Source organism: Somniosus microcephalus, unplaced genomic scaffold (assembly GCF_052327205.1).
Source record: "Somniosus microcephalus isolate GS21.2 unplaced genomic scaffold, FLI_Smic_1.0 unresolved_chr1, whole genome shotgun sequence".
Lineage (NCBI taxonomy): Eukaryota > Metazoa > Chordata > Chondrichthyes > Squaliformes > Somniosidae > Somniosus > Somniosus microcephalus.
In genome coordinates this window covers 48,226,469-48,250,112 of record NW_028225179.1, presented here as the reverse complement: position 1 = coordinate 48,250,112, position 23,644 = coordinate 48,226,469, and the positions used below count along the sequence as shown (strand labels likewise).

Sequence of the window (23,644 nt, the reverse complement as noted above, 5' to 3'; positions counted from 1 at the left end):
TATCTCTGTCTCTCTCTCTATCAGTATCTCTGTCTCGCCCTCTCTATCTCTCTCTGTCTCTATCTCTCTCTCTCTGTCTCTCACTCTCTACCTCTTGCTGTCTCTCTCTATCACTCTCTCTCGCTCTCTCTGTCACCCTGTCTCTTGCTCTCTCTGTCTCTCTGTCTCTCGCTCTCTTGTTCTCCCTCTCTGTCTCTCTATCTCTCTCTGTCTCTCGCTCTCTATCTGTTACTCTGTCTCTCTCTATCTCTGTCTCTCTAGCTCTCTTTGTCTCTCTCTCTCTGTGTCTCTCGCTCTCTAACTCGCTCACTCTCACTGTCGCTCTCTTGCTGTCTCTCTCTCTATTTCTCTTTATCTCTCTGATCTCTCTCTCTCTCTCTGCATCTCTCTCTCTGTCTCTCTCTCTGTCTCTCTCTCTGTCAATTCAATTCAATTCAATTCAAATGCTTTATTGGCATGAAAGTTTACAGGGAACCATATTGCCAAAGCTTACATAACAAAAAGTACAGTTTTCCAACATTCTGTAGGTGTCAAACAATTTTGACCTTCGTTGGGTACAGACAATATTAATTTAAACAGTCGTTGACCCTCGTTGGGTACATTCCGTATTAATTTTTAAACAGTCGTTGGGTACATTCGGTATTGATTTAAGCATTCTTAATGTTTATATATGCGATGGGTGTGCTCGATAGTCCCTCACTGTTCCTCAGGTTGTGACATGTTGTTACATATTGGGCACCAAGGTATGGTCTGTCTCCTTCTCCCAGGGCTAATCTTAATTTTGACAGGTCATCCAATTCTTTGAAATCTGGGGTTGTTTGGCTGAGCTTGTCAAAATATATGTTTCTTGTTTTGTTGAATTTTTCGCATTTTAGGAGGAAGTGCATCTCTGTCTCAACCTCGCCGGCCAGACATTGATCACATATTCTATTCTCTCTAGGCTGCCAGGATTTCTTGTATCTTCCTTTTTCAATTGCCAGTTGGTGGTCGCTTAGTCTGTACCTGGTGAGGGTCTGTCTCTGTTTTGTGCCTCTGATGGTCGAGAGATAGTCTGCCAGTTTATATTCTCTTTTTAGGGCCCGGTAACATTCTAATCTGCTTTGGCTTTTGGTTATTTTGTTCCAATGTTCCAGGTAGGTTTCTTTGCATTGTTTAATGATTTGGTTCACTCGGATTGGTGTTTGGAGGGCAGTGTTGGCCTGGGACTGGTCAGGGTCCGCCTGAGTAGGAGTACTTAGTTTCAGTAGCAGCTGACTCAGGGGACTCATGTCTGGCTCTCTCTCTGCATCTCTCTCTCTGTCTCTCTCTCTGTCTCTCTCTCTCTCTGTCTCTGTGTCTGTCACTCTGTCTCTCTCTCTGTCTCTCTCTCTGTCTCTCTGTTTCTCCCTCTCTCTCTCTCTCTCGAACTCTCTCTCTCTGAATCTGTCTCTCAGTCTCACACTCTGTCTCTCACTCTCTCTGTCACTCTCTGTCACTCTATCTCGCTCTCTGTCTCTCACTCTCTGTCTCTCGCTCGCTGTCTCTCGCTCTATCTCTCTCTGTCTCTATCTCTCTCGCTCTCTACCTTGCTGTCTATCTCTTGCTGTCTCTCTGTCTCTCTCTCTGTCGCTCTCTCTCTGTCTCTCTCTCTCTGTCTCTCTCTGTTTCTCTCTCTCTGTCTCTCTCTCTATCTATCTCTCTCTCTCTCTCTGTCTCTCTCTCTCTGTCTCTCTCTCTCTATCTATCTCTGTCTCTCGCTCACTATATCTCTCTGTCTCTCTCTCTCTCTAACTCGCTCTCTATCTCTCACTGTCTCTCTCTCTCTCGCTGTCTCTCTATCTCTCTCATCTCTCTCTCTCTGTCTGTCTGTCTCTCTCTCTCTCTCTCTCTCTGTCTCTCTCTCTGTCTCTCTCTCTCTCTCAGTTCAGTTCAAATGCTTTATTGGCATGAAAGTTTACAGAGAACCATATTGCCAAAGCTTACATAGCAAAAAGGTACAGTTTTCCAACATTCTGTAGGTGTCAATCGATTTGACATTTGTTGGGTACATACAATATTACTTTTAAACAATATTAATTTTAAACAGTCTTTCTACTTCATTTGGTACGTTCAATATTAATTTTAAACAGTCTTACTTTTAAACAGTCCTCAGGTTGTGACATGTTGTTACATATTTGGCCCCAAGGTATGGTCTGTCTCCTTCTCCTAGGACTAATCTCAATTTTGACAGATCATCCAATTCCTTGAAATCTGGGGTTGTTTGGCTTAGCTTGTTGAATAATATGTTTCTTGATGTGTTGAATTTTTCGCATTTTAGGAGGAAATGCATTTCTGTCTCAACCTCGCCAGCCAGACATTGATCGCATATTCTATTCTCTCTAGGCTGCCAGGATTTCTTGTATCTGCCTTTTTCAATTTCCAGTTGGTGGTCGCTTAGTCTGTACCTGGTGAGGGTCTGTCTCTGTTTTGTGTCTCTGATGGTCGTGAGGTAGTCTGCCAGTTTATATTCTCTTTTTAGGGCCCGGTAACATTCTAATCTGCTTTGGCTTTCGGTTATTTTGTTCCAATGTTCCAGGTAGGTTTCTTTGCATTTTTTAATGATTTGGTTCACTCGGATTGGTGTTTGGACGGCTGTGTTGGTCTGGGGCTGGTCAGGGTCCGGCTGAGTACTTAGTTTCAGTAGCAGCTGACTCAGGGGACTCTTTTCTGGGTTTAGCTCTTGGGTCTGAAAGGCTTTGAAATGAAGGGTGTCTGGGGAGCTAGATTTGAGGTGATTTAGGAAGTTTAGTGCTCGTTTTTGGATGTTTATTATCAGTGGGTATCTGCCTAGTTCGGCTCTGCATGCATTTGTTGGCGTTTTTCTTTGGGTGCGAAGGATGCTTCGGCAGAATTCTGCATGTAGGGCTTCTATTGTGTGTTTTTCCCATTTAGTGTAGCTTTGGTGATTTAGCGGGCCCCATACTTCACTACCGTACAGTGCAATGGGCAGGATTATGCTGTCAAATATTTTGAGCCAGATTTTGATTGGGATTTGGATGTTGTAGAATTTTCTTTTTATTGCATATAGGGCTCTTCGGGCTTTTTCTTTTAGTGCATTCACTGCTATGCTGAAGCTCCCTGATGCTGTAATAGTTAGACCAAGGTAGGTGTAGCTCATAGTGTGTCCTATAGTGGTATCACTGAGGGTAAACTGGTATTTGTTTTCCTGACATCTGGGTCTTTTCTGAAATATCATGATGTTGGTTTTCTTTAGATTTACTGTTAGAGCCCAATTTTGGCAGTATTTGTCGAGTAGGTCTAGTTGTTGCTGTAATCCCTGTTCTGTGGGAGACAGCAGAACCAGGTCGTCCGCATAGAACAGGGACTTCACTTCTCCATCCAGGAGACGGAGACCTGGTGACTCGCTTTGCTCCAGCATGTCTGCTAATTCATTTATGTATATGTTGAACAGGGTCGGGCTCAAATTGCAGCCCTGCCGGACGCCTCTTCTCTGGGTGAAGAAATCGGTGCGTTTGTCTCCAATTTTGACCCCGCATTTGTTTTTCAGATACATTGATTTAATAAGGTCATAGACTTTGCCCCCTATTCCACACTGAAGAAGTTTATAATAGAGCCCTTCGTGCCATATAGAGTCAAAGGCTTTCTTGAAGTCGATGAAACAGGCGAATATTTTCCCATTTTTTGTTTGGTGTTTATGTTTTTCAATGAGGGTGTGAAGGGTATAGATATGGTCGGCGGTGCGGTGTTTTGGAAGAAAGCCTATTTGGTTTTTTCTGAGGATATTATTTTTGTTAAGAAAATCAAGTAATCTACTATTTAGAATACTGCAGAATAACTTCCCTAGACAACTGTTGACACAGATGCCGCGGTAGTTATTTGGGTCTGATTTGTTTCCACTTTTATATATGGGGGAGATTAGTCCTTGGCACCAGATATCGGGAAAACAGCCTGAGCGTAATATGATGTTGAATAGTTTGAGTATCGCACCCTGCATCTCCATATTGCTGAACTTTAGCATTTCATTTTTGATGTTGTCTGGGCCACAGGCTTTCTTTAGGTGGAGAGATTTTGTTTTTGTGGCCAGTTCTTTCCATGTGATTGGGGAGTCTAGAGGGTTTTGGTTGTCTTTAATTGTTGCTTCTAATGTGTGGAGTTTTTCTGTGACCTGATGTTGACTTGGGTTTGTTTTGTTTATTGGGATGTCTTTGTAGAGGTTTTCAAAATGTGTTCTCCAGATGTCGCCATCTTGGATTGGTAATGCTTGCAATTGTGTTGTACTCAGGTTATTCCACATTTCCCAGAATTGTTTTGGATTGGTGGAGTTTTCAATTTCTTCGAGTATTTTGTGGGTATAGTTTTGTGTTTTGTTCCTAATGGTGTGTTTATATCTTTTGAGGGTTTCATTGTATCTAGTACGTAGGTCCGGATTGTTTGGTTGCCGATGCTTTTGGTTTGATATTTTTCTCAGGTCTTTTCTGGCATTTTTGCATTCGTGGTCAAACCATTTCATATTTTTATTTTGTCTTTTGTGACGCTTCCTCTTCTGTTTCACGAGGTCGGCTTTTACAGCTGCCTCATGGAAGATCATATTTATATCCTCTATGGCCGTGTTTACACCATCTCTGGTGATCTCATATAGATTTTCTTTAAATTTTGAAATTTTACTTGTGAGATCAGGTGAATTTAGTGCTGTGATGAATTTATCTCCACTGTCTGGGGCCCATCTGTATGTCTGGTTTATTTTATGTAGCTTACTGTGTTCCTTTTTTGTGTCTGTAGTTTGGGCAGAAAGTTTAAGGTACACATTTATTTGGTTATGGTCTGAGAGGGGGGATTGCTGCCTGACAGTGAATGCGTTGATATCGCAGGGGTCCAGGTCAGTGATTGTATAGTCCACCACACTAGACCCAAGAGTTGAGGAGTATGTGAGTCTCCCTTGGGAGTCCCCTCTGAACCTACCATTAACTATGTACAGGCCTAAGGCTCGGCAGAGTTGCACTACCTCCCTACCGCTTTTATTTATTTCACGATCAAGGTTGTTCCGATTTGCGATGGCTGGTGTGACATCTAAAGGGGTCTGGCCAAACACATGGTTGTTTCCCTGTGGGTCTATGAAGTCAGGTTCACAACCGGTCCTTGCATTTAGGTCCCCACATATTATCACCTTTCCTTGGGCCTGGAAATGGCTGATTTCCATGTGGAGAGTATCAAATAACTCCTCTTCGAAATATGGCGAATCTATTGGAGGTATGTAGATCGCACATAAGTAAACATCTTTTTTTGCTATTCCTATATTTTTATCTAGTTTTAGCCATACGTGTGATTTCCCCTGTTTTACCGGTGAGATGTGTTTGTCCAGTTCTCCCTTATACCACACCAATATTCCCCCGGAGGTTCTGCCCTTGCGTGTTTTAGTGTTCTTTACTGAGGGCACAATGATTTCATGGTACATTGGAGGACAGTGGGTCGGCATGTCCTTTTGGCACCATGTTTCTGTTAACACAATTATATCAATGTCTTTTATAGCTTTTAGGAATTCAGGGTCTGTACTCTTCATCCCAAAAGTTGAGGAGCGGAGGCCCTGGATATTCCAGCAGCTTATGTGGAAAGAACGCATTTATATAGTTCAATAAAACGAAATAAAATGGACCTATTTTGTGGGATGAGTGTGGAAACACTATTTTCTATAATGCTAAATGATGATTTAGTATAAATTTCATGAGGCATGCACATATATCTATCTAATAATAGTAATAATACTGATAAGATAACAATAATGATAATGATAAATAACAATATTAATAATTTCTCCGGCTTTCTATCAGGCTGTTCAGCATCGTCATGATCTTTCTCAGTTCTTGGTCTACAGTCTGTGGTCTAGAGGGGGGTCTTGGGTCAGGTATAAAAGCACGGTTCTGTTGTTGGTTTTGTAAAGGGGGGTGGGGGACATTGGTGGTCCTGTTTGGGCTCCCAATGGTAGAGGGGGTGGGAGGGCTGCGTCTTTTGGCAGTGTTTATGAGGTTTCTTGCGAAGACCCACATCCGCTGTTTGAGTAGATGTATTTCGTCATAGAGGTCCCTTGTGTTGATGTTTGGATGATGGGCCAGGGAGACGTTGGGGAGGACAGAACATCTCGTGTCGATCTCCCTGTTGGTGTTGTGGATTATATAGGCTGTCTCGTGGGAGACGCCATTTTACTCACCACGCCCGACCGCCTCGCCCGCAGATGACAACGACTCGCTCAGCTACACACTAGCTTCCGTCACCCTGGACCAAGCCCGCCCGCACCATCTGTCCAAGTCAATGATGGACATCAAAGTGAACGGCCACGCCACGACCTGCCCGTTCGACAGCGGAAGCACGGAGAGCTTCATCCACCCAGACACGGTGAGCCACTACTCCCTCTCTGTCCTACAAACGCGCAGCCGAATCTCGATGGCATCGAGGTCCCACGCCACGGACATCAGCGGCTACTGTGTCGTGACCCTGTCGGTTAAGGGCACGGAGTATAAAAACTTTAAACTCCTCGTCCTCCCCCATCTCTGCGCTGCCGTCCTACTAGGGCTGGACTTCCAATCCCACCTCCAAAGCGTAACCCTAGCATACGGTGGACCCCTCCCCCCACTCACAGTCAACAACCAGCAAACGTTAAACCGCCCACCGCGTAACACCTGCAGCCTCTCCACCCTCAAGGTCTGTCTCTCTCTCTGTCTCTCTCTGTCTCTCCCTGTCTCTCTCTCTGTCTCTCTCTCTCTCTATTTCTCTGTCTCTCTCTCTATCTCTCTCTCTGTCTGTCTATCTCTCTCTGTTTCTCTATCTCTCTCTGTCTCTCTCTCTGTCTCTGTCTCTCTCTCTCGCTCTGTCTCTGTCTCTCGCTCTGTCTCTCTCTCTGTCTCTCTCTCTCTCTCTCTGTCTCTCTCTCTGTCTCTGTCTCTCTCTCTCTGTCTCTCTCAGTTCAGTTCAGTTCAGTTCAAATGCTTTATTGGCATGAAAGTTTACAGAGAACCATATTGCCAAAGCTTACATAGCAAAAAGGTACAGTTTTCCAACATTCTGTAGGTGTCAATCGATTTGACATTTGTTGGGTATATACAATATTACTTTTAAACAATATTAATTTTAAACAGTCTTTCTACTTCATTTGGTACGTTCAATATTAATTTTAAACAGTCTTACTTTTAAACAGTCCTCAGGTTGTGACATGTTGTTACATATTTAGCCCCAAGGTATGGTCTGTCTCCTTCTCCTAGGACTAATCTCAATTTTGACAGATCATCCAATTCCTTGAAATCTGGGGTTGTTTGGCTTAGCTTGTTGAATAATATGTTTCTTGATGTGTTGAATTTTTCGCATTTTAGGAGGAAATGCATTTCTGTTTCAACCTCGCCAGCCAGACATTGATCGCATATTCTATTCTCTCTAGGCTGCCAGGATTTCTTGTATCTGCCTTTTTCAATTTCCAGTTGGTGGTCGCTTAGTCTGTACCTGGTGAGGGTCTGTCTCTGTTTTGTGTCCCTGATGGTCGTGAGGTAGTCTGCCAGTTTATATTCTCTTTTTAGGGCCCGGTAACATTCTAATCTGCTTTGGCTTTCGGTTATTTTGTTCCAATGTTCCAGGTAGGTTTCTTTGCATTTTTTAATGATTTGGTTCACTCGGATTGGTGTTTGGACGGCTGTGTTGGTCTGGGGCTGGTCAGGGTCCGGCTGAGTACTTAGTTTCAGTAGCAGCTGACTCAGGGGACTCTTTTCTGGGTTTAGCTCTTGGGTCTGAAAGGCTTTGAAATGAAGGGTGTCTGGGGAGCTAGATTTGAGGTGATTTAGGAAGTTTAGTGCTCGTTTTTGGATGTTTATTATCAGTGGGTATCTGCCTAGTTCGGCTCTGCATGCATTTGTTGGCGTTTTTCTTTGGGTGCGAAGGATGCTTCGGCAGAATTCTGCATGTAGGGCTTCTATTGTGTGTTTTTCCCATTTAGTGTAGCTTTGGTGATTTAGCGGGCCCCATACTTCACTACCGTACAGTGCAATGGGCAGGATTATGCTGTCAAATATTTTGAGCCAGATTTTGATTGGGATTTGGATGTTGTAGAATTTTCTCTTTATTGCATATAGGGCTCTTCGGGCTTTTTCTTTTAGTGCATTCACTGCTATGCTGAAGCTCCCTGATGCTGTAATAGTTAGACCAAGGTCTCTCTGTCTCTCTCTCTGTCTCTCTCTCTCTGTCTCTTTCTCTGTCTCTCTCTGTCTCTTTCTCTGTCTCTCTCTCTCTCTCTCTCTCTTTCTCTGCCTGTCTCTCTCTCTCTGCCTCTCTCTCTCTCTCTCTGTCTCTCTCACTCTCTCTCTCTCTCTCTCTCTCTGTCTGACTCTCCATCTCTGACTTTCTCTCTCTGACTCTGACACTCAATCTCTGACTCTCTCTCTCTCTGTCTCTCTCTCACTCTCTCTCTCACTCTCTCTCTCTCTCTCTCTCTCTCTCTCTGTCTGACTCTCCATCTCTGACTTTCTCTCTCTGACTCTGACACTCAATCTCTGACTCTCTCTCTTTCACTCTCTCTCTCTCTCTCTCTGTCTCTCGCTCTCTCTATCTTTCTCTCTGTCTCTGTCTCTCTATCTCTCGCTCTCTATCAATTCAATTCAATTCAATTCCAATTCCAATTCAAATGCTTTATTGGCATGAAAGTTTACAGAGAACCATATTGCCAAAGCTTACATATCAAGAAAGGTACAGTTTTCCAACATTCTGTAGGTGTCAGTCGATTTGACATTTGTTGGGTGCATACAATATTACTTTTAAACAATATTAATTTTAAACAGTCTTTGTATCTCATTGGGTACGTTCAATATTAATTTTAAACAGTCTTAATTTTTTTAAACAGTCCTCAGGTTGTGACATGTTGTTACATATTTGGCCCCAAGGCATGGTCTGTCTCCTTCTCCCAGGACTAATCTTAATTTTGACAGGTCATCCAATTCCTTGAAATCTGGGGTTGTTTGGCTTAGCTTGTTGAATAATATGTTTCTTGATGTGTCTCTCTCTATCTCTGTCTGTATCTCTCTTTGATCCTTCATCATCGCTGGGTCAAAATCCTGGAACTCCCTCCCTAACAACACTGTGGGAGGACCTTCACCACACGGACTGCAGCGGTTCAAGAAGGCGGCTCACCGCCACCTTCTCGAGGGCGATTAGGGATGGGCAATAAATGCCGGCCTTGCCAGCGACGCCCACATCCCACAAATGAGTAATAAATAAGAAATGTTTTCTTATAATACTCCTGTGAAGCGTCTTGGGACATTTCACTATGTTAAAGGCGCTATATAAATGCAAGTTGTTGTTGTTGCATCTCTATGATGAGCCTTGGGACTTGTTATTTGTATGTTTAAAGCTGCTGTGTAAAAGTTAGATGTTAAGGGATTTTAATGGTGCTTCCTGTGTGAGTCAGAGTCTCAGGAACCGAATAATTACATCAGAACAGAGAAATGAAACTGAAAGCAAGGAGCTAAAGATCGTCGCCTTCCACAGTTCAGCATGGCCACCATCTGCGAGTTCACTCAAGAGCTGGAATCGTCGGTGAGTGCTTGTCTCTTTCCTATAGAATGAATTTAAATCAAAGTTTCTGCAGAGAGAGAGATGGAGAGAGATACAGAAAAAGAGAGACAGAGGGGGGGGAGTGAGAAACTGAGAAAGGAAGACAAAGAGAGAGAGAGACAGACAGACAGAGAGAGTGTTTTTTATTCATTCACAGAATGTGGGCATCGCTGGCAAGACCAGCATTTATTGCCCATCCCTAGTTGCCCCTGAGAAGGTGGTGGTTACTGTTAGATCCGTGGTTTAGTGGATAAATAATTACACGGATGCTGTACATTAACAATTAACAGGCCTTTACTGGAGGAGGGTAATCTCTAGACTGGGGTACAGAGGCATGCGCACAGCTTATATACCAGTGTGGTTACTGCCGGTGCTACAGTATACAAGAGCTGTAAAAAGTAGTTCTGACTTAAAGCACATAACCTACAATTCCTCCCTTTTTAGGTTAATAGTACCCCCTTAATATTCAAATAACAATTACATTTTTACATGTACATTCAATAACAAAAGTGCATTTATAGATTCAGTCTTTGGGGCGGCTTCCTGACCCGTTCGGGATAGCGCCTTTCCGGAGGTTCTTGTTCTTGGTGCAGAGGCGATTCTGACCCCCTTTCATCGGGTAGTTCATCGGGTTCCACTGCTACTGTTTCTGGGGTAGATGCTACCGGTATGTCAGGTTCATCCCCAGGCACTCGAGACGTGGGGTTGACGTATTCCTGTGATGCAAAGATCTGATCGACGTGGTGTCTCACAATGTTCTCCCCGACATCCACTGTGTACATCAATGGCCCCTGCATTGTACATATTGTTCCGGGTTGCCACTTCTCTGTTCGATAGTCCCGGGCCAAGACTGATTGCCCTACATTGAAGCTCCTTGTCGGCTTCTCGTTGATGTGCTGGAATTGTTTGTCCTCAACATTTCTTCGCACATTTGGTCTGAGCAAGTCCAGACGAGATCTCAACCTTCGGTTATAGAACATCATGGCCGGGGTCTGGTTGGTAACTGCATGTGTCGCGTTTCGGTAGGCTAACAAGAAATTGTCCATCTTATGCTGTAGTGGAATTTCATCGTCGCACATGGCCTTTATCGCCTTCTTAAAGGTTTGTACGAACCTCTCAGCCAATCCATTGGTGGCTGGATGATACGGGGCGGATGTGTAATGCCTTACCCCATTCCTTTTCATGAATTTTTGGAACTCGTCGGGCACAAAGTGTGGTCCATTATCAGAGCAGATCTGCTCTGGCAAACTGTTTCTGGCAAATATGGTCCATAGGACTGCAATCGTTTTCTCTGTCGTGGTTGAAGACATCTTTATCACCTCAGGCCACTTTGAATGAGCATCCACTGCTATTAAGAACATTGAGTCCATGAATGGACCAGCAAAATCAATGTGCACCCGTTGCCATGGAGAGGAGGGCCACTCCCATGGGTGTAGAGGGGCATGTGGTGGTGCATTTTGGACCTTCTGGCATCCTAAGCAGCTCTTAGTTAGGTCTTCGATTTGTTGATCGATTCCCGGCCACCACACATAAGCCCTAGCTGGGCTTTTCATTTTCACTCTCCCCAGATGACCTTCATGTAGCTCATTTAGCACTCTCTCCCTTAACTTGGGTGGTATCACCACTCTGGATCCACACATCACTGTCCCCTGGCATACTGACAGCTGTTCTCTTCTGGATGAGAATGCTGGCAACAGTGAGTCGCCATGTGTTGGCCATCCCCTCACCGTCAATTCATATACCCGTGACAGCGTTGGATCATTGCGGGTTTCCTTCTCTATATCCGCGTTTGTTACTGGCAATCGTTCAATTATCGACGAATAAAATATCTCGATAGGGTCCACTGCTGGTGCTTCCTCCACAGTAGGCAGTGGCAGGCGCGATAGCCCATCAGCGTTCCCATGCTGTCTCGTGCCTTTATATTCTATTTCATATTGATTCGCCCCTAGAAACAGGGACCATCTTTGTAACCGCTGTGCAGTCATTACTGGCATGCCCTTCTTAGGATTAAAGATGGAGACAAGTGGTTGGTGGTCAGTCAGCAAGGTGAACCTCTGCCCATGCAAATAGTGGTTGAATTTTTTTACTCCCCATACTAGGCTGAGGGCCTCCCTGTCAATCTGGGCGTAGTTGCGCTCGGCTGAGGTTAGTGACCGAGACGCAAAGGCTACTGGCCCCTCCAACCCATCTGGGAATTTGTGCGACAGCACCGCTCTAATACCATAGGGTGATGCATCACATGCCAAACGAATTGGTAGTGCTGGGTTGAAATGGGCCAACACCTCTTTTGATGTGATCAATTCTTTACACTTGTGGAAAGCTCGTCTACGTTCGTCATCCTACTTCCATGGTACCCCTGTTTGCAGTAGGGTGTTCAGCGGGTGTAATACCGTAGACAAGTTTGGTAAGAACTTGTGGTAATAGTTTACCAGCCCGAGGAACGACCTCAGTTGTGACACATTTTCCGGAGCTGGAGCCTTGACTACTGCCTCAATCTTGTCCGGGGACTTATGTAACCCCTCTTCATCGATGACATGGCCGCAATACGAGATCTTTTTCTGGAAAAACTCGCACTTGTGGCGATTAGCTCATAGCCCATATTCCTTTAATCTGGCGAGCACCTTCTCTAAGTTGGCGAGGTGATCACCGTCATTTGCGCCCGTGACCAAGATGTTGTCCAAATAACACTGGGTCCCTGGAATCCCTTGCAGGACCTGATCCATTGCCCTTTGCCAGATAGCCGGAGCCGAGGCCGGTTGTATTGATAGAGACCTTTATGGGTGTTGATCGTAAGGTAATGTTTCGAAGCTTCTTCTACCTCCATTTGCAAGTACGCCTGGGCTAGATCAATTTTGCTGAAGCGTTTACCACCAGATAGTGAGGCGAAAATATCCTCAATTCGTGGAAGCGGATATTGCACCATGTGAAGGACTGGGTTCACTGTCACCTTAAAATCCCCACAGATGCGGACCTTCTTTGGTTCCCCAGGCGTATTACTCAACGACCTCTTCATTACAGGAACGATGGGTGTAGCCCACTCGCTCCAGTCCACTTTGGACAGTACTCCTGAATGTTCCAACCCTTCCAGCTCTGCTTCAACCGCTGGTCTGATCGCATAAGGCACTGGTCTGGCCGTCAGAAACTTTGGGCTTGCATTATCCTCTGTTTTAATTGTTGCTGTTATTCCTTTTAGTGTTCCTAGTCCCTCCTGGAACACTTCTTTTGCGTCAGTTAGCATTTTTGACGGTCGTCCAGGTGTGACGTCGTCATCCTTTTTGGCCTCCACCTTCAGTGCCTTTATGGAATGCCAATCTAAATGTATCTTCCGGATCCATTCACGTCCTAGCAGTGGTGGTCCTCCATTTGGCAATACATATATATCCATTTTAGGTATTTCCTGACCTTTATATGTCACTTTCACCCTTATCATTCCTTTGGGGTAGACTTTTTGCCCCGTATACATCTTCAAGACAATCTCTGTAGCTTTCAAGGGTATGTGTGAAAATAGCCGCTTGTAGTCTCTTTGATTTATGACTGTTAGAGCTGACCCTGTGTCCAATTCAATTTCCACTTGGACGCCGTCTATCTTGAGTGTAACCCAGATAGTCTGGTGATCCTCCATTTTGGTTACATTATGTAGTTTCAGACAACCCAGCTCCTTGCTTCCGGAGTCTGTGTCACTTTTCTGTTCGTCTGAACCATTGTCCATCACCTGGTGTACCTTTTTGTACTTCTCCTGTAGAGATTTCTTACTGTTGGTTTTCTTCCCAGACCTGCAGACTCTTGCTATGTGTCCTGCTTTCCCACACTGTCTGCACACTTGGTCCTTGAACCAACAATCTTTCTGGTCATGTGTTGTTCTGCCTCAGCGATAGCACTTCCCTGTTCCATAGGTCATTTCGTTGGTGCCAAATTCTTGCGGTCTCCGTTGTATCTCTGCAGCGCCCCTTGCGGCTGCTTCGTGTGATACTGCCATACTGAAAGCTTTGTCCAGCGTCAGGTCCTTTTCTGATAGAAGCCATTTCTGGGTTCCTTCACTTTGTAGCCCACACACAAACTTGTCCCTTAACGTGTCTGCTAGTCCCGCTCCAAACTGGCAGTATTTCGATAGCTTGCGCAGTTCCGTTAGGTACTCAGCATTGCTTTCGTCTTTGTGTTGGTTCCTTTTATGGAACTTAAATCGTTCTGCTATCAGCAGCGGTGTGGGGTTTAAGTGGTCCTGTAGGATTTCTACTATGCTTTCAAAATTCTTGTTTACCGGCTTCTCTGGGGTTATTAGATTTAGCAGTAACCCATAAGTTTTTGTACCCATGGAATTTAACAGAACCAGTGCTTTATTAGCATTTGGCACTTCATTCGCCCTGCAGTACACCTCAATACGTTCCACATATGTCGCCCAATCTTCGACTTCATTGTCGAACGTAGAGATACTGCCACTCTTTGGCATCCTTGGTTGTGCGTTAACTATCACCAATGGCGCCTCCCGTGCTTCCCCTTCTTCTCCGCTGGCACAAAATGGCGTCTCCCGTGCTTTCCTTCCTTCCCGCGCTCGCCCGTCTTCTCCGCTGCGGCTTCTAAAAATGGCATCTCCGCGGCTCAATGGCGCCTCCCACGCTCTCCCTGCTTCTCCGCGGCTCAATGGCATCTCCCGCGCTCTCCCTGCTTCTCCGCGGCTCAATGGTGTCTCCCCTTGCTTCGCCCTGCGGACCCTGGTCAGCCCGTGATCCCTGGCTGTGCTCTGCACGTTCTTCTCTTGATATTTGTCGACGCCGCTCCGTCTAGAACCCGGCTGTTTCTTACCCTCTCTCCGGTTTGCAGTATTTTTCCCCGACGCCGCTCGGTGATCAACCCCCGGCTGTGCCCTGCTCTCTTCACCCTCTTTCTTACCCATCGACGCTGCCCGGCTCTCTCTCTCTGCCGTCGGTCGGCTCCAGCCGCCACTGCTCGGGAAGGGTCTGCTCTGGACCTGTCGTCGGTCTCGTACTGCTCGTTGTGGCTGGGGAACCAAGCCCGGCTCTCCACAGCCTCCCCAGCGAAGTTGGATCTCTGCCTGACTGCTGGGTGGTTGCTCGCGGTCGACGCCCGTGTTCCTGGACTCGACTATTTTTTTTTTATGTTGCAGGTAGATTCGCATCAATACTCGTCGCCACTGTTAGATCCGTGGTTTAGTGGATAAATAATTACACGGATGCTGTACATAAACAAATAACAGGTCTTTACTGGAGGAGGGTAATTTCTAGACTGGGGTACAGAGGCATGCGCACAGCTTATATACCGGTGTGGTTACTGCCGGTACTACAGTATACAAGAGCTGTAAAAAGTAGTTCTGACTTAAAGCACATACACTACAGTTACCCACCTTCTTGAACCGCTGCAGTCCGTGTGGTGAAGGTCCTCCCACTGTGCTGTTAGGGAGGGAGTTCCAGGATTTTGACCCAGCGACGATGAAGGAACGGCCGATATATTTCCAAGTCAGGATGGTGTGTGGCTTGGAGGAGGAACTTGGAGGTGGTGGTGTTCCCATGCACCTGCTGCCCTTGTCCTTCTAGGTGGAAGAGGTCGCAGGTTTGGGAGGTGCTGCTGAAGAAGCCTTGGCGAGTTGCTGCAGTGCATCTTGTAGATGGTACACACTGCAGCCACGGTACGCCGGTGGTGGAGGGAGTGAATGTTTAAGGTGGTGGATGGGGTGCCGATCAAGCGGGCTGCTTTGTCCTGGATGGTGTCGAGCTTATTAAGTGTTGTTAGAGCTGCCCTCATTTTCTGAGAGAGGGAGACTGAGAAAAACAGAGAGAGAGAAACAGAAAGGCAGAGAGTGAGGGGGAGAGAGACAGAGAATGGGATTGAGAGAGACAGACAAGACTTAGAAACATAGGAGCAGGAGTTGGCCATTGGGCCCTTCGAGCCTGCTCCGCCATTCAATATGATCATGGCTGATCCTCTATCTCAATACCATAGTCCCGCCCTCTCCCCATACCCCTTGATGCCTTTTGTGTCTAGAAATCTATCTATCTCCTTCTTAAATATATCCAGTGACTTGGCCTCCATGGCCTTCTGTGGTAAAGAATTCCACAGGTTCACCACCCTCAGTGAAGAAATTTCTCCTCATCTCAGTCCTAAATGTCCTACCCCGTATCCTGAGACTGTGACTCCTCATTCTAGACCCCCCCCCAGCCAGGGGGAGCATCCTCCCTGCATCCAGTCTGTCTAGCCCTGTCAGAATTTTATACGTTTCAATGAGATCCCCTCTCATTGTTCTAAACTCTAGTGAATACAGGCCTAGTCAACCCAATCTCTCCTCATACGACAGTCCTGCCATCCCAGGAATCAGTCTGGTGAACCTTCGCTGCACTCCCTCTATGGCAAGTATATCCTTTCTTAGGTAAGGAGATCAAAACTGCACACAGTACTCCAGGTGTGGTCTCACCAAGCATCACTTGCATTTATATAGCGCCTTTCACGACCACCGGACGTCCCAAAGCGCTTTACAGCCAATGAAGTGTAGTCACTGTTGTAAAGCAGGACCAGTGACAAGGAGGGAGAGACAGCAGGACAGGTAGATAAGGTGGTTAAAAAGGCATACGGGATACTTGCCTTCATTAGCCGAGGCATAGAATATAAGAGCAGGGAGGTTATGATGGAGCTGTACAAAATGCTAGTTAGGCCACAGCTGGAATACAGTGTGCAGTTCTGGTCGGCACACTATAGGAGGGATGTGATTGCTTTGGAGAGGGTGCAGAGGAGATTCACCAGGATGTTACCTGGGCTGGAGCGCTTCAGCTATGAAGAGAGACTGGACAGGCTGGGGTTGTTTTCCTTAGAGCAGGGAAGGCTGAGGGGGGACCTGATTGAGGTGTACAAAATTATGAGGGGCATAGTGAAGAGATTGCAAAGTCTCTGAAGAATGGATTCAGTCAAGAATTATTTTTTGTGGGCTTTATGTGATTTTTCTGAGGGTATTTTCCCTGTTATGGAATCGCCCTGTGCAGATACGTGAAAGACTGGTTTTGTTAAAACTCCAGAGAACACATGGCAGTTGGCTGTGATAAAAGAACTCATCCAGTGTGTATGGGTCCGGCCGACAGTCCTGGAAAAAGGAAGGGGGCCATTGAAATTGATTAGAAAAACCACTCTAATATGCAAAGCACTTCTCACCTCCATCTCAGAAGAGAAGCAGAACAATGAACCCACTAGCTCACGCAGCAAAGACCGAAAGATATGTCCCAGACTTAGGGCCATTAACCCAATACGCGTGGGTCCGACGATGACCCATCGCTGATTAAGCACCGGAGTGCTTAGAATTTCTCCCAACACCAAGACCGAAAGATGTCCCAGACTTAGGGCTATTAACCCAATACACATGGGTCCGAGGATGACCCATCACAGATTTAGCACCAGAGTGCTCAGAAGCAAATGGATTTTTAAGATTGGTGGGAAAAGACAAGCAGACTGTTATGAATCTCATCATCATAAAGAAACGACTCATGAAATAATGCTGGACGGCCAGCTGGTGGCGCCGTCCAAGGAGTATAAATACTCGGGCGTGGGCCCAGCTAACCCAGGGACATTTTGTAAGACAGGAACTAGTGAAGTACAACTAGACCTCCATGTTCTGAAACAAGTTGATTAAAGCCTTACTTTATACTCAAACTAAGTGCGCAGTGAGTTTTATTATGTCATAGACTATCTATAAAGACAGAGGGGGAAAAACTCAACCTCGCCGGCCAGACAGTGATCACATATTCTATTTTCTTTAGGTTGCCAGGATTTCTTGTATCTTCCTTTTTCAATTGCCAGTTGGTGGTCGCTTAGTCTGTATCTGGTGAGGGTCTGTCTCTGTTTTGTGTCTCTGATGGTCGAGAGATAGTCTGCCAGTTTATATTCTCTTTATAGGGCCCGGTAGCATTCTAATCTGCTTTGGCTTTTGGTTATTTTGTTCCAATGTTCCAGGTAGGTTTCTTTGCATTGTTTAATGATTTGGTTCACTCGGATTGGTGTTTGGAGAGCAGTGTTGGTCTGGGACTGGTCAGGGTCCGGCTGGGTAGGAGTACTTAGTTTCAGTAACAACTGACTCAGGGGACTCATTTCTGGGTTCAGCTCTTGGGTCTGTCTGTCTCTCTCTATGTCTCTCTCTCACTATCTCTCTCTCTCTCTTTCTCTGTCTCTCTTTCTACCTGTCTTTCTCTCTCTGTCTCTTTCTCTCACACTGTGGCCTAGAAATTCGGTGGGCTGCGCCACCAGTTAGCGCCTAAAGAGGGCACTCAGTGGCTTTAGCGCCACTGGCCACGCCTCCTGCGATATTTAGCTGGGGCGCCAATGGTGGCATTAGCCTGTTGCGCTGCGCCGCCACCGATGACGTCATCGGTGTGCGCAGCGCCCCGCTACCACCCCGATCGCAATATTTGGCAGCGACCGCCTCCGCAGCGCCGCTCGCTAATCGCGCCCGGTTCACGGGGCCTACCTGTGGCAGCAGTGGCGCAAATTCAGGTGGAGGTGCGGGGCAGCCATTTTTTTCGGCGGCCGCCTGCCAGCACCTCCGTCCCCGGCCTCCTGATCTCCCCCCGCGGCATTGCCGGCTGTTTTCCGAGACCCCGGCACTTCTCCTCGGTGCCAGGCTCTTTTGCCAGCACTCCCGATCTCCGATCGCGCTGGTGCAGGCCCCTCCCCCTTAAGAATGGGAGGAAGGCCTGCAGTACTGCAGCGCGCCGTGCCGCAGCGTGTGGCGCTGTGGCACGTTGCGTTGCGATATTCAGTTTCAGCGCTCTAAGAGGGACGCGGAGCGCCTCGAGCCTCGCCCCGTGTCCCTCTCGGGGCGCTCAAGCTGAATTTCCGGCGGTCGCTAATTCTCCAAACGCTGCGTTAAATCCGGCACCCAGGCGAGCTTGGCGCCCCGTTTGCGGCTCCACCCAATTTCTCCCCCAGACTCTTTTGCACCATTCTCTCTCTCTCTCTCTTGCCTCCCTGCTCCAACAAGACAAGAAGTACCAGAGAAAGCCGACGAGCAGAGCGATCGAAAGCGGGTTAAGCGTAGTCTCTCAGAAGTGAAGTTTTTTTGGGCTATTCCGAGGGTGGGGGGAGCTTCGGTTGGTTTAGCCAAGCGAAGGGGTTTATGCAACTGGGTAATTCATTGGTAGGAGTGGAATTAGCGTCCACCATAGCAACAAGGGAATTACTGCTTGTTCTAGTCCCCAGTTTTGTACTGTATGTACGTTGATTGTAATCTGGACTTTATTCTCCACAGGGATTGTGATTTCGTTTAGTAGTGCATGTTTTAGCCAGTGTATGTTAGACCAAATAAATACAAGTTTGATTTTTCACTGAAGCGTTCCTGTCCGTGACTTATTTCATTAACACTCTGAATAATAATTCCCGGGTATAGAACTGTCGTAAGGCGGGGGCGATTCGGACCGTCCATCTAGCAATTGGGCTAGGATCAAAAACCGTTTACATCTCCTGGCGACCAGCGGCAGGATCTGGGTTAAAGGACCTGGGTTAAAGGAGTGTAAAAACTGCCTACATCTCTTGGCGACCACGGCAGGACCAGGGTTAAAGGATCTGGGTTAAAGGCATGTAAAAACTGCCTACAATAGATAGGTTAGATAGAAAGGAACTTTTCCCCTTAGCAGAGGGGCCAATAACCAGTGGGCATAGTTTCAAGGTAAGGGGCAGGAGGTTTAGAGGGGATTTGAGGAAAAACTTTTTCATCCAGAGGGTGGTTGGAATCTGGAACTCACTGCTTGATAGGGTGGTAGAGGCAGGAACTCTCACAACATTCAAGAAGCATTTAGATGAGCACTTAAAACGCCATAGCATACAAGGCTACGGACCAAGTGCTGGAAAATAGGATTAGAATAGACAGGGCTTGATGGCCGGCGCGGACACAATGGGCCAAAGGGCCTCTTTCTGTGCTGTATAACTATGACTCTGTGACAGTGAAAGAGAGGGGAGAGACAGAGACAGAGAAAGAGCTGGCTGATCTGTACGTTAACCGCATCGTTTGCCCTTCACCGCCAGGTCATGGATGCCGCGGGGCCCTTGGAGCCGCTGGATCACCAGGCCAAGTTAATCGAGATCCTCTCTGCCCTGTTCAACAAGGAGGAGCTCAGTGACCTCCAACTGACCGTGAACATGAAGCTAACGCTGAACGCCCACTGCTTCATCTTGGCCGCGCGCAGCGACGTCTTCAAGGCCCTGTTGGACACCGAGAGCTGGTCGGACGCCAGAGGCCGGGTTGTCCACCTCACCGAGGATGAGGGCTGCCTGGCCTACTTCCCCGACTTCCTGAGGTACCTCTACAGCGGCAGCGTCACCCTCAGCACCGGGAGCGCGCTGCCCCTTCACGTTCTGTCGGAAAAGTACAACGTCCGGGAGCTGAGGGAAAGCTGCCAGCGGTTCATGTTGGCCAACGTGTCCGCCCGGGGCTCCTCCAACCATGCCATCACCTGGCACAAGTACGCCAAGCTGGCAGGCCTTGCCCAACTGGAAGAGGAATGCCTGAGGTTTATAAGCTGGAACATTGGCACTGTGATCAAGTCCCCAGACTGGACGTTGATGGAAGCCCAGCAGCTCTCTGCTCTCCTCCAAAGCTCCAACACTGTGGTGGAAGATGAAGTGGTCCTTTTCCAAGCCCTGGCGAGCTGGCTCTCCCTGCATCCCACCCACACCGAGGAAATGCTCGCCCACATTCGCTACCCCATGATACCTCCCGAGAAGCTGTTTGACCTGCAAGCCCCTGGAGGCCTGCCCGCGACCATCTCTTCCTACCTGCTCCGTGAGAGCCTGCTGGCCTACCAGGCTCACCTTCTGCCTGCGGAGGCCATTGGCCGGCGCCACGACATCACCACCATCCCTTTCACCATGAGGCTGTATACGTCGGGCAGTTTCAGCATGTCCTGGGACATCCCAGGTTACAAGGCGATGGCCAAAACTGCTCTTAATAAAACCCTATCCACCAAATTCTTCCACCTGAAGACTGAATGGAACCTCACCTATTCCCCGAAAGGGCAACGGATTGCAACACTCCAGAATTACAACCAGTATTACGGTAGATATGATGAGGTTGTGCAAGAGGACGACTTCTCAACACTTTCTGTCCACTTGAAAGGCTGCGACACAGCTGACAAGAACCACTCTCACAAGCTGAGCGTTCTGCTCTACCGGTGTGTCAATGGTGAGTGGTTTGTGTCTGACGTGAAAACCCTCGAGGTCCCACACACGGGGAACGCCAAGATAGACGACCTGATCCCCCTGTCGGAGCGGGAACAGTACGTCAGCGACGACACCATGAAGCTGCATCTCGTGGGTCTGACCATCTACGAGAAATGTTAGCGGGCGTGGCGAGGAGTGTTGTGGCCAATTCTTGGGCGCCACACCTTCGAAAAGATGAAGGGGGCTTCAGTGACGTGGAGAGGCTGGAGAAGCAGGGCGTATGAACACACGCATTAGGAGCAGGAGTCGGCCTGTATCCGTAGTTCTCTTGCTGTTAAATCTCAGTTGTTTTACATTAAACATCTTTTGATTGATCGCCTGAGTTGACCTCAGTCTCTTGATAGGAATTAGACCATTCCTACACAGTAAACCACCTCTGAACTGCTTCCAACGCATTTACATCCTTCCTTAAACAAGGAGACCAATACTGTACATAGTGCTCCAGATGTGGTCTCACCAATGCCCTGTATAACTGAAGCATAACCTCCCTACTTTTGTATTCAATTCCCCTCGCAATAAACGATAACATTCGATTTGTTTTCCTAATTACTTGCTGTACCTGCGTACCAACCTTTTGCTCTCCTTGGAGCAGAGACGGTTAAGGGGAGATTTGATGGAGGGGTTCAAGATCACGGAGGGTTTTGTGAGAGTGAATAAGGAGAAACAGAAAGTCCAAAGGACACAGATTTAAGATAATCGACCAGAGGGGGAGATGAGGAGAACTTTTGTTACGCAGCGAGTTGCTGTGATCTGGAATGCGCTGCCTGAAAGGGCGGTGGAAGCAGATTCAATAGTGTCTTTCTAAAGGGAATTGGCAAATTGTTGAAAAGGAAAAAATTGCAGGGCTATGGGGAAAGAGCAGGGGAGCGTGTGTCTAATTGGAGAGCTCGGCCAAAGAGCCGGCACAGGCACGATGGGCCGAATGGTCTCCAGAGCTGTATCAGTCTATGGTTCTATGATTCTCTAAGTCTCTCCACATAACTGAAGTGCCTCACCCCTGGGACCATCGTAGTGTGGTGTCCAGAATTGGATACAATAAATGGTTTAAAAAAGCATAAGGGATCCTGGGCTTCATAAACAGAGGCACAGAGTACAAAAGTGTGGAAATTATGATGAACATTTATAAAACACCGATTCAGCCTCAACTTGAGTATTGTGTCGAATTCTGGGCACCGCACTTTAGGAAGGATGTGAAGGCCTTAGAGAGGGTGCAGAAAAGATTGACCAGAATGGTTCCAGGGCTGAGGGGCTTCAGTTACGTGGATAGACTGGAGAAGCTGGGGTTGTTCTCCTTGGAGCAGAGAAGATTGAGAGGAGATTTGATAGAGGTGTTCAAATTCGTGAGGGGCCTGGACAGGTTAGATAGAGAGGAACTGGTCCCATTGGTGGAAGTGTCGAGAACCAGAGGACACAGGTTTAAGGGGATTGGCAGAAGACCCAAAGGTGACGAGGAAAAACTTTTTTACGCAGCGAGTGGCTAGGATCTGGAATTCACTGCCTGAGAGGGTGGTGGAGGCAGATTCAATCATGGCTTTCAAAAGGGAGTTGGATAAGTACCTGAAGGGAAAAGATTTGCAGGGCTACGGGGAAAGGGCGGGGGAGCGGGACTAGCTGAGGTGCTCTTGCAGAGAGCCAGCACGGGCTCGACGGGCCGAATGGCCTCCTTCCGTGCTGTAACCATTCTACGATTGGGGAATTTCTGCCGCCCTTGGGACATCACCGGCTATAAGGCGATAAATGAAACTGCTCTCAGTAGATCCCGATCTACCTGAAGACCGAATGCAATGTCACCTGATGGACCTTTGGACATGACCTGGGTTAGCCGCTGCCGAATAGAATTTGTTAAAACTGATTGTTTGAGAGAGGCATGCTGGGAAGCTTGGCCGAACTCCAAAAGCGTTCTGCCGGCTGTCTGGAATGCTACGGATAAGGAGGCCTCGAGGGACAGTGGGGAAAGCAGTGTAAACACCAGGTGCTGCTGGGTAGCATCTGTCTGTGTGACCATGGCAGAGAGAAAGAAACATTACTGAGAGGGATTACGATTGTCAGGAAGAATGGTCAAAGAGGCAGTCCACCAGACTGACCAGGGCTCCTTGCATGAGGCAGTTCAGGCTTGGGCTGATAAATGGCAGGTAACATTCGCACCACACAAGTGTCAGGCAATGACTATCTCCAACAAGTGAGAGTCTAGCCACCTCCCCATGACATTCAATGGCATTACCATCGCTGAATCCCCCACCATCAACATCCTGGGGGTCACCATTGCCCAGAAACTTAACTGGACCAGCCACATAAATACTGTGGCAACAAGAGCAGGTCAGAGGCTGGGTATTCAGCGGCGAGTGTCTCACCTCCTGACTCCCCAAAGCCTTTCTACCATCTGCAAGGCACAAGTAAGGAGTGTGATGGAATACTCTCCACTTGCCTGGATGAGTGCAGCTCCAACCACACTCAAGAAGCTCGACACCATTCAAGACAAAGCAGCCCGCTTGCTTGGCACCCCATCCACCACCTTAAACATTCACTCCCTCCACCATCGGTGCACCGTGGCTGCAGTGTGTACCATCTACAAGATGCACTGCAGCAACTCACCAAGGCTTCTTCGGCAGCACCTCCCAAACCCGCGACCTCTTCCACCTAGAAGGACAAGGGCAGCAGGCGCATGGGAACACCACCACCTCCAAGTTCCCCTCCAAGTCACACACCATCCTGACTTGGAAGTATATCGGCCGTTCCTTCATCGTCGCTGGGTCAAAATCCTGGCACTCCCTCCCTAACAGCACTGTGGGAGGACCTTCACCACACGGACTGCAGCGGTTCAAGAAGGCGGCTCACCGCCACCTTCTCAAGGGCAATTAGGGATGGGCAATAAATGCTG

General features: G+C 47.5%; 1 protein-coding gene and 1 long non-coding RNA gene across 2 annotated transcripts in view; one reads left to right on the top strand and one right to left on the bottom strand.

Moving 5' to 3' along the window:
* Positions 1–15,333, bottom strand: part of LOC147094916 (uncharacterized) — a 231,430-nt gene extending 216,097 nt beyond the window's left edge. The window contains exon 1 of the long non-coding RNA XR_015074761.1: positions 14,921–15,333. This is a non-coding gene — a long non-coding RNA (uncharacterized LOC147094916). The remainder of the gene's footprint in view (positions 1–14,920) is intronic.
* On the top strand, positions 9,218–21,081 carry LOC147094915 (BTB/POZ domain-containing protein 17-like). Its single transcript, XM_085974540.1, has 2 exons — positions 9,218–9,543; positions 19,573–21,081. The coding sequence occupies exons 1-2, from the start codon at positions 9,502–9,504 to the stop codon at positions 20,884–20,886; spliced, it is 1,356 nt and encodes a 451-aa protein (XP_085830666.1). The 5' UTR covers positions 9,218–9,501; the 3' UTR covers positions 20,887–21,081.
* Positions 21,082–23,644: the final 2,563 nt, after the last annotated feature.

What these genes read in the sequence shown, in the direction of transcription:
- LOC147094915 (XM_085974540.1), top strand. Translation starts at nt 9,502, where the DNA reads ATGGCCACCATCTGCGAGTTCACTCAAGAGCTGGAATCGTCG. An exon ending in CTCAAGAGCTGGAATCGTCG is followed by an intron (nt 9,544 to 19,572) that starts GTGAGTGCTTGT and finishes CTTCACCGCCAG; the next exon opens with GTCATGGATGCCGCGGGGCC.